At 42.3% G+C, this 14,157-nt stretch overlaps 1 protein-coding gene across 1 annotated transcript; it reads left to right on the top strand.

Annotated features, from left to right (window-relative positions):
- Positions 1 to 5,798: 5,798 nt before the first annotated feature.
- LOC142962426 (protein FAM200C-like) lies at positions 5,799 to 6,977 on the top strand. The gene has a single exon (XM_076102903.1). It carries the CDS (start codon positions 5,799 to 5,801, stop codon positions 6,975 to 6,977), a length of 1,179 nt encoding a protein of 392 aa, XP_075959018.1.
- Positions 6,978 to 14,157: the final 7,180 nt, after the last annotated feature.

Here is a 14,157-nt window from a genome sequence, read left to right as displayed (position 1 = left end):
TTTTGTTGGCAGCCAAATGAATACAGTTGTGTGAAAAAGTGTTTGCCCCCTTCCTGATTTCTTTGCATGTTTGTCACACTTAAATGTTTCAGATCATCAAACAAATTTAAATATTAGACAAAGATAACACAAGTAAACACAAAATGCAGTTTTTAAATGAAGGTTTTTATTATTAAGGGGAAAATAAAATCCAAACCTACATGGCCCTGTGTGAAAAAGTGATTGCCCCCCCCCCCCTGTTAAAACATAAATTAACTGTGGTTTATCACATCTTTGGAAAGCTGAGTTCAATTTCTCTAGCCACACCCAGGCCTGATTACTGCCACACCTGTTCTCAATCAAGAAATCACTTAAATAGGACCTGCCTGACAAAGTGAGGTAGACCAAAAGATCCTCAAAAGCTAGACATCATGCTGCGATCCAAAGAAATTCAGGAACAAATGAGAAACAAAGGAATTGAGATCTATCAGTCTGGAAAAGGTTAGAAAGCCATTTCTAAAGCTTTGGGACTCCAGCGAATCAGAGTGAGAGCCATTATCCACAAATGGCGAAAACATGGAACAGTGGTGAACCTTCCCAGGAGTGGCCGGCCGACCAAAATTACCCCAAGAGCGCAGCGACGACTCATCCAAGAGGTCACAAAAGACCCCAGAACAACATCCAAAGAACTGCAGGCCTCACTTGCCTCAATTAAGGTCAGTGTTCATGACTCCACCATAAGAAAGAGACTGGGCAAAAATGGCCTGCATGGCAGAGTTCCAAGACGAAACCACTGCTGAGCAAAAAGAACATAAAGGCTCGTCTCAGTTTTGCCAGAAAACATCTTGATGATCCCCAAGACTTTTAGGAAAATACTCTGTGGACTGACGAGACAAAAGTTTAACTTTTTGGAAGGTGTATGCCCCATTACATCTGGCGTAAAAGTAACACGGCATTTCAGAAAAGGAACATCATACCAACAGTAAAATATGGTGGTGGTAGTGTGATGGTCTGGGGCTGTTTTGCTGCTTCAGGACCTGGAAGACTTGCTGTGGTAAATGGAACCATGAATTCTGCTGTCTACCAAAAAATCCTGAAGAGAATGTCCGGCCATCTGTTCGTGACCTCAAGCTGAAGCGCACTTGGGTTCTGCAGCAGGACAATGATCCAAAACACACCAGCAAGTCCACCTCTGAATGGCTTAAGAAAAACAAAATGAAGACTTTGGAGTGGCCTAGTCAAAGTCCCGACCTGAATCCGATTGAGATGCTGTGGCATGACCTTAAAAAGGCGGTTCATGCTCGAAAACCCTCCAATGTGGCTGAATTACAACAATTCTGCAAAGATGAGTGGGCCAAAATTCCTCTACAGCGCTGTAGAGGAATCCACTCCTGGTGCAAGTCTGGATACAGATTTGAATTCAGCTATTTTAGAGACAGAAAGAAGCTTTGCGTTAAACCCCCTAGAGAGCACAGTCTTTACAATTACATGTGGACCATATGAGTACACAAGTGTGCACATGATATATATACAGTATATACTGCTGCTTACCCTGTATTTTGTCTGCAGTGGATGACCTAATCAAATTATACTTTGCATATTCGGCAATAAGGACATACTCTAGGTTGTAGCCCAGAATCACCATGTGATCATCAGCATCAGGACTTTAAAGCTGTGAATTGGGCCTAAGAAAACTAAATCTAAACACTTTAATCTCTTTCTTTCTTGTTCATTTCCAGCTTCAATCTTTTCCAATTTTCCCCCCTTCCTGAGATTGGTCATTTTTTTTAAATGTTTTACCTACAATGGCTCACCATCTTAGGTGAAACCTCTCTCAGAACCAATGAATTGTTTCAACTGTTTGCATCACAAGTCTAACATTAACAATGAAGTAATATGCAATCTCATTTCTGTAGCCTGTGTTCCACTGGCAGAGAGGACACAGAGGGAACAATCTCAGAAGTGACAAGCAGTTCCATGTTTGATGGATGGAGAGGTCCTGGAAGACGCAACTACCAAACAACAATACCAACGGAGTAAAACACACACCAAAGGTCACCACACTGAGAGAGAGCTGTAGGAATTGTATTTATGCTATTCTGTCAGTTCGGAGTATGTGTGTGTGAATACACACTATATGTGTTCATCCTGAGTGGGTGTCTGTCTGTGTGACAGCTGGGAGTGTGGGTGCTTGTGTGGGTGCTTGTGTGGGTGCGTGCACGTTCTCACAGCATGAAATTATTTGTGATCAACATCAAAGTGAGTCTTTATTTTTTTTTCTTATCTGTTGCCTACAGGCCTCTAATTATACATTCATGCCTTCCTGCATTAAGCAGCAACGTTGGGAATTCAATTTTGTCTTTGCACAGCAACACTCTTTTTTCCCATTGAGATGAGAGGATGTGTTTGGGAAATAATAGACTCCATCGTTCCATTCTATGGAAATGAACTCACAACTGTATGAAGAATAGCATTCCCTTGATGTGAAGAGATGACACATGAGACAGACCCTGTTCCCCCGAAGGCGACGCCCCTCGCTTGAGGACAGCAACAAAACCAGAACGACAGCAACATGAGCCACTAAACCTGACAGCGTCTTTAAGTTAAGTCGCTACGCAAAGGGCATATTCACACACACATAGAGCAGGTGCTTTAAATGCTGTAAAATACGACACACAGAAAACAAATACAGGGACATGAGACAAAAGCTGTGTTCAAGATATAAAACATAATTTATCATTTTAACATAAGTGCATTTTAAGCACTTTTCTAGTCTTCCAGCCACTCAAAGCGCTTTAACACTAAATGTCATCATTTACCCATTGACACCCATTCATATACTGATAGCAGGCTACCATGCAAGGTAAAGCCTGCCCATCAGGACTAACTAACATTCACACCCATTCATACACCGCAAGCAACGTGGGGTTAAGTATCCTGGCAAAGGACACATCCACCACTGAGACACAGTCGCCCCCGCAGATCAACATCGCCCGTTATTGCACAGCTTAGTGAAATCATTTTCATCATTTCATTTCCTGAAAGTACTAACTCTACTGAAATCTACTGAAAGACCTTCAGATTTGTAATACAATGACGTGTTTCCATCTTTACTACAAAGCACACCCTGTATATGGTCATTTTGATGATTGACTATATGGAAACATTTTTTATTCATTTATATATTTATTTTACCTGAAAAGTGGCAGTGCTTTTTTTTAGCCCTGAGGCGTGTCTGTCTTCATGTAAAGCTGCATACAGCCAGGGATTCACATTCACATATTTGCTCACCGGCCCCTGTGGGGAGTGGATTCCCAAAGTTAGCCACTCAGCACTTTCCCCATCCACAATTTTGTTGTTGGGAAATGTTGTTTTATTCTGTTTAAGTTGACAATTAACTTGAAGAACTAGATGTACAACCCTTATAAATGTAAATGACCAGTGTAAACACCCAAATCAAGACTACGTAAAATGATAACACAACATCCATCTATCCATCCATCTTCCTCCGCTTATCCGGGGTCGGGTCGCGGTGGCAACAGGCCAAGCAGGCTGACCCAGACTTCCCTCTCACCACAGAGTAGCAGATATGTCACGACCTGGCTCTGACCGCCATGACCTATTCAGGGAGACGCAGACAGTTTCCCAAAAGAAAAGAGTTTTATTCGACATAACAAAGTCGTCCAATGACAAATGGTGTTTGGGATGCTGTCTGCATTGTTGTCCCTCAATACTGGACCAATTTCAAAAATAGTTCTGCTGATTAGTCATTTAGACACGACACACATGGAAAATAGGGTCCAGGTTAAATAACAAAACAAAGTTACCTTTTTTACTGAATTCAGAGTTTTCCCTGGAATGCATGAAAGCAGTCACAAATGCACACAGATGTACACTCATGCAGCTGCACATACAAACACTTTCACCAATTGAGTCATTCTTGACTCAGTAACTCACTTGATTTCCCCACTAATGACCATGTCAATATGTCTCTTAACAGCATCTGACAAAGCTAATGAAGCCTCAGTACACTCCCTTGCTGTCCACATCCTGCCGTTTGAAATCTATTGGCACTGAAGAAAGCATGTAAACTTGTGATTCTGGTCCTTCCCTCTCCATCTCCTCAGTCAGGTCTTTTGAGAACTGTGAAGATTGGCAGATTATTCTTTCATTTTCTCTCACTTTGTCCATCCCAAGAACCATACCATACCATATTCACTGTTTAGACTGTAGATGTTGTAATTGTTGAGAAGTTTGAAATCTTCTTGTCTGTTTGGACATAGACATCCCAGCTTGCCTTTTTAGTGGGTATTATAGGTTTGATGAAGTAATGGAGGAAGATCATTAGTGTGGATGGAGGGTCTTAGTTTCTCACAGAGATGCTAACAAGTCATCTTTTGAAAGTCCAAGTCAAGTCTCCAGTCACTTGAGGTCGTGGTGAATGTTCTATGCAACATGCTATCTGGTGCTTATAACACTGCATAGCTATATCTGAGGAATGTAAAGCATGAACTGCATCATCACCCCTTTATCTATGAGCATATAGTATCAGTATAGCATTGTTAGGATACTGGAATATCTAACTTTGATACAATATCTTGATATTGATATTTGTATCAAATATATTATTACCACCCAAAAATTGAAAAAACATTGTAAGCATTTTTAATTTTAATTAAAATATGAAAAACAACGCCAAGTTAATCCTTTGCACTTTGAAGGCAAAATAAAGAAGCTGGATCTATGAAGAACGGCTCTTGTAGACAATTTTAATCGCACCCAATCACACAAATGTCACACCAAAATAGCATGGTAAAGGAGACGGGTCCTGTTAAGCTCACGGTCAGAGCCACAAGCCACCTTCGTCCCAGGCCGGTCTCTGCAGACCATCACAGAGAGTTCCCACGAGAGGATCCTCCCACACCAAGCGGCCTTCCTGACCCGCCCAGAATGAAGTGTGTCAATGTTTTCAATTCATTATGAAATGAGTCTGCCTAGACCAGTGGTTCTTAACCTGGGTTCGATCGAACCCCAGGGGTTCGATGAGTCACTCTCAGGGGTTCGGCAGACACACACTGCGGTCAAGTGAGCCGCCGCTTTAAAAATTAATGACCGTCTATTCCTTAAGGTGCGTTCACACCGAGGGCCCCGTTCGGTGTGAACGCAGCATAACGGTACGGTGGCTTGGATAGCCCTACGGTGGCTTGGGTAGCCCAAAAAGCACGGAGAAAGCTAAAACTTATGCTGCGTTCACACCGAACGGGGCGCTCGGTGTGAACGGAATAGACGGTCATTAATTTTTAAAGCGGCGGCTCACTTGATCGCAGTGTGTGTCTGCCGAACCCCTCGGCAGACACACACTGCGATGTAGTTTACATGTAAAGTCAATGCACAGACGCGAATGGTTGCGAATGACGCGAATTTCCACCGGGCTGCGCGAATGACGCTGGAAGCGGCCGTCATTCAGACGCAGTTGTGCGAAAATATTATGAACCCAGACACGGGGGCGTTTGATTGTCCGACGTTTGAGGGACTTCCACAACAAGTATAAAGCAGAACTAGTGGTTAGTTCAATGGTGGATGGCGGAAACGGTACTGTTTTTAGGGAGATAAGCCACGGAGATAAGCCACGCCCCCTTTCAGGCGCGAATGCCGCGAATTACCCACATACGCCACATTGCGCTCTGTTGTACGCCATTTGTGATTTTCAATCCCTTCATACTAACATGTCGAGCAAAAAAAGAAAGTGGTTGGACGAATATGTACAATATGGATTCACGTGTAAAGAGGAACGTGATGGGAGTCAGCGTCCTCAATGCATGATTTGCAATGCCAAGTTGAGCAATTCTAGTCTAGCACCGGCAAAACTAAAGGAACACTTCCTAAAGCTGCATGATGGGAAATACAAGAACACAACACTCGCTGAATTCAAGGTGAAGAGAGCCAGATTCGATGAAAAGGCTACTCTACCTGTTCTCGGCTTCGTACCCATCGACAAACCGATCCTCACAGCATCGTACGAAGTTGCGTACCTGATCGCAAAGCAGGGCAAACCACACACCATTGGTGAAACACTCGTGAAACCAGCTGCGTTGAAGATGGCGAATATCATGCTGGGAAAAGCTGCTGAAGATAAGTTATCCCAAATTCCTCTTTCAAATGACACGGTCAGCAGCAGAATAGACGACATGAGCGATGACATCTTGGCTCAAGTAGTTGCAGATCTGATTTCAAGCCCAGCAAAATTCAGCCTCCAACTCGATGAGACCACCGACGTTTCCAATCTCAGCCAGCTTGTTGTATTCGTGCGCTATATGAAAGACGACGAAATAAAGGAAGATTTTTTATTTTGTAAGCCTTTTACAACAACAACCAAGGCAGTCGATGTGAAGAAACTCGTGGATGACTTCTTCAGAGACAACAATCTTTCGTGGAATATGGTTTCTGCAGTTTGTTCGGACGGAGCTCCAGCCATGCTGGGACGACACTCTGGTTTTGGAGCGCTGGTGAAATCCGATGCACCACACATCATTGTTACACACTGTGTTCTGCACAGGCATGCGTTGGCAACAAAAACCTTGCCTCCAAAACTGGCAGAAGTACTAAAAATCGTAGTTGAATGTGTGAACTACGTGCGAAATAGTGCTATGAAGCACCGCATCTTCAAAGAGCTCTGTCAGGAAATGGGCTCTGAATTCGAGGTACTTCTGTACCATTCTAACGTTCGGTGGTTATCCCGGGGAAAGGTGCTGAATCGGGTTTTTGCCATGCGTGTGGAATTAGCCCTGTTTTTGCGAGAGTACCAACATTGTCACGCAGATTGCTTCGAAGATTCTGAGTTCATTCTCATCTTGGCGTACATGGCCGATATTTTCGATGCTCTCAATCATCTCAATCGACAGATGCAGGGCGGTGGAGTCAACATCATCGAAGCGGAAGAAAGCCTGAATGCGTTTAAAAAAAAAGCTACCTTTATGGAAACGACGAACAGAGAATGACAACTTCGCAAACTTTCCCCTGCTGGACGACTGCGTAAGTAAGATCGAAGACGTGTCTGGAATTGGAGACATTTCTGTACCTGGGGAGCTGAAGCAAGCGATTGCCATGCACTTAGATGTGCTCGCAAAGTCCCTCGACGGATACTTCCCCACCACACAGTCATATCCAGCATGGGTGAGACAGCCGTTCACGTTTAGTGTTGCGACAGCAGATGTCAACGATGAATGCCTCGACGAAATCATTGAACTTCAGCAGAGCCAGCTTCAACAGCAACTCTTCGGAACAACAACGCTCTCAACGTTTTGGTGTCACCAAATCGTACCATACCCTCGTATTGCCAAGAAAGCCCTTGACATACTCACACCGTTTATTACAACGTATCTTTGTGAGCAATCCTTTTCGAGGACGGTGGACATGAAAACTAAGAAAAGGAACAGACTTTGCTGCGAAAATGATATGAGAGTGGCACTTGCCAAGGTGAAGCCGCGCATTTCTGAACTTGTATCTGAAAGGCAACAGCAAAAGTCACATTGATTTGCAGTAAATATTCACTGAGTTATGTTTTTGTGTGAAATTCATGTTTTGTTTGTCGACAAACTGATCCTCACAGCATCGTACGAAGTTGCGTACCTGCTGGCAAATCATTCATTGAGTTATGTTTTTGTGTGAAATTCATGTTTTGTTGGTTTTGTTCTTTGCACACAGTGATTTTGTGTGCAACTGATGCATGGTTCATTTTGTGCACTAATAAAATATATACCTATGTTTTGAAGAAATCATATTTTATTTTTCCAATTACGAAGGGTTCGGTGAATGCACTGATGAAGCTCGCAGGGTTCAGTACCTCCAATAAGGTTAAGAACCACTGGCCTAGACGGTCTAGGTAATTAATTGGAAACACTAAAGGCTATAACATGACAAGGACAAGCTTCAAATGATTAGCGATGCACTCAGATGTGTTATCACTAGTGGCCCCTACCGGCCAGAGTGAGGATTCAGCAGGCAGTCATGGGCAGTATAAAACAGGCAATAACGGGTGTTTTGAGAGAGTGTGAATCACCGTTATCACAATAGGTCATTGAGCATGCAGCCAATACTGGACACCCACAATATTATGCATTTTGCTGCTGCAGAATGAGAGATAAGCTGCAGACAGACAAAATGCTGCCCACTCATACTAACTCAAACACTTATTCACTATCTCACTAACTGATTCCCTATCTCACTAACTCATTCACTATCTCACTAACTCATTCATTATCTCACTCACTATCTCACTAACTCATTCACTACCTCACTAACTCACTCACTCACTATCTCACTCACTTACTCGGGACAGATCTCATGATGCTCCTGGCGGAGATTACGATGGATAATAACGAGTACAACCTCCTTGGACACACCATGACTTCATCAACTGTTATGTGAAACAGTGAAAGTGCCAACATCAGACGGGCCCCAGTCCTCAGAAAGTAAAAGAAGCAATGACCTTTCCATGTAAAGGTAATTTCCATCCACAGACTTGTTCAATTATGTGGGAGTTATAAATAGCATTTTTCAAGAAGGAGGTGACATTTTACCAGTATGGCCAAGGATAATTCCAGGCTCTACTAACGTACATTACTGTATAGCGCAGGAATGGCACCTGGGCCTTGTCAAGAGATTAACATATTCACATAAACAGTTTAGTGTGAGCAGTGTGGAGGGTGAGTCTTTAGGGCTGAGCCTGTTTAGTATGCAGCGCAGCAGTTTTACTTCTCTGCAGCACAAAGGAAATCATCATCTCTGGCACTGTAAACACGTGTTGTAATCTATGTTCGCTGGATATTGTAATACCTTTTATGTCTGAGCAAACAAAATGCCTCTCAATACTTCCCAAACATCACCTAGAGAGTTTACCTTGAAAAGACGCTGCTGGAGGACTGGGTTGCATTCATCTCCACAACAACATTGTATCAGGTTTCTTTGTAATAAAGACATTATTTGTCATTGCTTCTCTCTTGAGATCTTGTGCTGTTATTACCCGTACTATCTACATCTTTCCTTCATTGATCTCTTCATATTATACTCAGATCCGTGGTTGTTATATTGAGTTATTTCCTCATCAGATCCGTTCTGGTTATAAGGTGTTTTCTTATCATCATCCCAGAATGCCAGATTACCTTCAAATGGAGAAAGGATTGGAGAATAATGAGAAGGGGATCGACAATATTGGCAGGAATGGCAAAATCCAAGGGTGACGCCTAGAGTTACACAAACAAAGGGAGAGTGTGGGGGTGTCTTCAGGTGCTCTCTCAGAAGATTGGAGTTTTTAAAGCATGAGATATTCATAGGCATATTGGGTAAACTCTGACTCTATCTATTACTCAGTGCTCTGGGGTAGCCTGAAGGCTTTTCCACTTGTAAGTCAAAATACAAATGCACAAACATATAGTTACTATATAAACATATAGTAAAGCTTGCACTGCAAGCTTTACATTTGTAGATAAAATCAGGTGATGCATTTTTTAAGTCTACTCTAATTCTTTTCCCCCTGTGTTTATGACTTAAGAACAGATGAGAAAAAAGTCTTTGCCAGAATCATCTTTCTAAATGTTTAATCTCTGTGAAAACAGGAGATATTTATTTATTGATGTACTCATTTCGGCCACAAGAGGCGTAAGTGCACCACTGGGACTTTTAGTTTACAAGGTTGCTAACACCTTGTGTATGTATTAGGCAAAGACCTCTGGTTCTGAAAAGGGAAGCCGATGTGGGGTTGTAGTGCCTTAAACCTGCATTCTTTCTAATCCAGCAGGGGGCAAAAATGTGGTTTTATAGAAGTCTTGGAAAATAAAGAATTGAATGACTCTACTTCTCTCTTGATTTATTACCTCAGTAAACATTGTAAACATGAGTTTATGGTCTCAATCTCTCGTTCCAAGTCTTCTTCAATACAGCACGATGTTCATTTAGCAAATGATGGTCCATTTAGAGTCAAACAGACCATAAAGAAGGATATGTTTTAGGGGCGGGGCTACCTTGTGATTGACAGTTTGCTAACACGGCGTTGTACAGTCGGCAATTGTCCCTGTTTTTGTCTATCAACTTTAATAATACATTTTATTGAGGAAGCGCTTTTTTAAAAACTCAATGACACAAAGGAGATGATATAGAGAGACATATTTTTAAAAATACATCACAGGAATATTAAATTAAGCAAATTCGACCAACAGGTGAAATGGTTAGAGATTAAAAGCAGACTTGAAAAGTTGTGTTTTACGGGCTTTTAGGGAGTGAATCTGAGTGGGAAGAGAGTTCCAGAGGGTGGGAGCAGCAGCACAAAAGGTCCTGTCACCCCACGTCCGGCCTTGGTCCGGCCTTGGTCCTTGTTGTGGGCGTGAGGAGGTTAGCGATTGCTGATTTGAGGGTACGTGTAGGAGTAGGGATGGCTATCGTTATGATTTTATCAATACTAGTACTATTATCGATACTGCTTATCGGTTCATTTTGATTATTTTGTAAGAAAAAATTACAATTACAAAAAAAGAACAAACATGGCTTTATTATTCATATGCAAACAGCAGAAATGTATAACCCTCCTGTTACTTTTGGGGTCAATTTGATTAACGTCTCTAAATAAATGATTGACATTATTTTTTTTGCTTCATATTTTCCTAATTTTATGGGGACAATAGGGTAAACATAAAAGTAATATGATGATTTGTGTTCAATGTCCTGTACACATGCTGTACGCATCGGTGTTCTTTTTGGGTCAATTTGACCCCAGGCTGTTTTAGCTGTATATATAACATATAAGGAATATCAACATTTTACACACATTTGTTTTGGATGATATTGAGGTCACTATAAGATGCAATTTTATAATCTTCAAAAATCTTTAGGGCTCTAACCTGACATAACAATAAATGTAGTAGTGCGAGAACCACTGATAGTTCACACAACATGGGAAGGGATAATATGGTTCCCGTGAAGATATTGATAGTTCACACAACATGGGGGTGGAGCAAACATATAAACACTTGCACAGCAGCCTTCTAAACCATTTCTCTTGGTGCTCTGTGTGCTCTCTCTTTCTGCTCTCTCAACTGAAAATGACTTCTAAGGAAAGGTGTTCTGTCAATGAGGTGTTGTCTCATCTCTTTGACCATGAAAGTGACATAGAGGAGAATGTGTCTGAGACAGAGCATGATGTTGAGGAGGACCCTGATTATGAGACATCCTCCTCTGATGAGAATGAGACCCTCAGTGTTGACCCTCCTGTTGTCTCTCAACCACCAGCAAACACACCTTCCAAAAATGGAAAGTTATTATGCTCCGTCTCCCCACTTGAACAACAGGGTAGACTTAGTGCTGCTAATGTCATCAAAATGGTTCCAGGCCCCACCAGATATGATGTCAGCCATGTGCAAGACATACAATCAGCATTTGAGCTCTTCATAACACCATCAATCGAAAAGGATATACTTGAGATGACAAATTTAGAGGGGAGGTGCGTGTATGGGGACAGTTGGAAAGATATTTAAGGGCTATTTAGGTAGTCAACAGACAAACATAAAGTACTTGACACATAAACTTGGGTAACAATTTGAATCATAATCATTTCCTAGAGGTTTGAATTGCTGGGGTCAAATTGACCCCAAGGATAAAAGATGTTAGTAAATTTGAAGGTAACAGGAGATAACTCATAATTTCAATGCCAAAAACATGTAAATAAATCAATACAAATAAACAATCTTCTAAGCGGGCAAATGGCTAAAAAAAAGTTCAAATTAACAGTGTAGAAACTAGAAAAGTATCCTAACAGTTCTTTTGCAGAAAAAGCAACATATCTACTTTCTTTGTCAGAAGTCAGGATCTTTCCTGACTTACAGTTCCGCCTGCTTTCGAGAAAACTCTTTCACTGGGGAAGGAAGAGGCTTGGGCAAAGGTAGGGGGCTGCAAGCTCCGTCAGCAGGGGGAGAGTACCTCTCCAAATCCAACTCTACAGAGGGCTGCCTTCTATTTCCACCACCAAATTGCAGGGTCTTCTGACGAGTTGGATTTCTTTATCAACTAGCATTATGGACAAGGTGTTCTGCTGCATGGTTGTCCTCAGCTCCCTGTCTTCCTCAGCAAACAGCTCCTCCAAGGAACTCCTTGGTTTGTACAGTGGAGTGACTGTCTCCTCCATATCTGTTTCTTTGCCCAGATGGTGTCTTCCCGGTAACGTCCAGTGAGATTTTCCCCAACCTTCTCTTTAATGCTTTGCACAAACACTGTGTCTTCCTTCTGTTATATGGTCTGTTATATGGTCTTCAAGTTTCCTGAGGATTGGGATGATTTGGCCACAGATGGTGTCTTCCCGGTACTCATGCGTGTACATGACACGCATGAGTTGTACAATCTCCTCAGCCTTCACAAAGTCCTCATATTTCAACTGTATAAGTTTCTCCTTTTCCATCTGCTTCCTCAGTCGTGGGTCCATGGATGCAGCTTGGATCCCTGGGTATTGCTCCATAAATCTTTCAACCATAAGGAAGATGGAATTCCACCTTGTTTTCATGTCGGGGATCAGTATGTGCTGGGGACGGCCTGAAACAAACAAACATACCAGTTTATCCCAGAACACTTATTAACAATATTAAATTAAATTATGGAAATTAAGTTGAGAATTTCAAACAATTATTTCATAAATTGAACTGTCATGTCTTACCTGGGAGGTGCTGCTTTTCTTTCAGGACTGCTTTAGCAATTGATGACCTCTTTGTCCAGAAGGCCACTGCCCTAATTCTTCCTGCCCATCTGTCAATGGTACTGATTTGATAGATATTTTGCGCCGCGGTGTTAAGCGTTTGGGCAGAGCACCCAATTTTCAGGACATTGAGTTTGAGTTTGGCAGCATTGTCGGCAGTCACTGCTGCAATCTTGCTAACCTCTATACCAAATTCTTCCAAAATATCTGTGATCTCCTCTGCCACTGCATCTCCTGTTTGTGCCTGGTAAACAAACGGCTTTGGTTATAAGGATTTTCTGTTTCACGCTGCTTTGCTTGAAGTAATGCTCTGTCACTGTGAGGTAGTAGTCCTGACTTAAACTGCTCCACCCATCACTTGTAATGGCTAGCTTTAACACATGTTTCAGCTCTGCAATGGCATTGCCCTTTTCAGTATCATACCAAGCAGGAATGAGTGTGTGGACCAGATTTTTATTCCTCTCTTATCATTTCCCGTTTAGAACCTGGAGGCATCCCTATGTAGTGTGCCATGAAAGGAGTGTGAATATGTAGAAGGGGGTCATGGAGAGCTTTGTAGGTGATGAGGTTTAAATGGACGTGTTGTTCTATAGGGAGTCAGTGGGGTGATGTGTTCTTGGGAGTGAGTGCGTGAGCATCCAGGTAGCTGAGTTTTTGAGAAGCTGTTGGTGTGTTTGGTGAGGGATTTTGTGGACTTCAGATTTGTTGCACTTTATTTTGAAGAAATTGCTGCTCATCTATATTTTTAAGCCCATAGGCATTTGTTGGCGGTGGATTGGGGGGTGTTGGTGATACATTCAGTAGAGGTGTATAATTGGATATCGTCCGCGAAAGAGTGAAACTGGAGACCATGCTGACAAATTATGTGGCTAAGGGGGAGGATATAAAGGATGAAGAGGAGGGTGTCAAGCCCTGAGCTTTAGGTGACACCTTGTTAACCAAGGATGAGGTCAGATGTGTAGATGTTGATGAGCTGTCTGTCTAGGAAGTGAGATTTGAACCAAGAGATTCTTTGATACCAAAAGAGGATTCCAGGTGGGTGAGGAGGATGGAGCAGTGGATGGTGTCGAATGCTGCAGTGAGGTCAAGTAAGATGAGTATGTTGAGGAGGCTGCCGACTGAGGGGAGGAGAAGGTCATTCAGGACTTGCTGTGCAGTCTTGTGTTCTGAAACCAGATTGAAACAGTTCATCGAGGGAATTGATGTCCAAGTGGGTTTTCAGTTGTGAAGCAACACTGCGTTCAAGCACTTTTGAGAGAAAAGGGCGATTTAATATAGGTTGGTAGTTGTTTTGGTTAGGATCAAGTGCAATCTTTTTATTGATGGTCGTAATTGCAGCAAGTTTGAGTGCGACGGGAGCGGAGTGAGTGAATGACAGTTTTAAATGTTTCTGTAATGCAGAGTAGATCCAGCATATTGTCTCTGATGAAGTCATGTTCGTTAAG

Source organism: Anarhichas minor, unplaced genomic scaffold, assembly GCF_050575085.1.
Source record: "Anarhichas minor isolate MPS153535 unplaced genomic scaffold, ASM5057508v1 ptg000028l, whole genome shotgun sequence".
NCBI lineage: Eukaryota > Metazoa > Chordata > Actinopteri > Perciformes > Anarhichadidae > Anarhichas > Anarhichas minor.
This window is presented reverse-complemented; position numbering and strand designations above follow the sequence as displayed.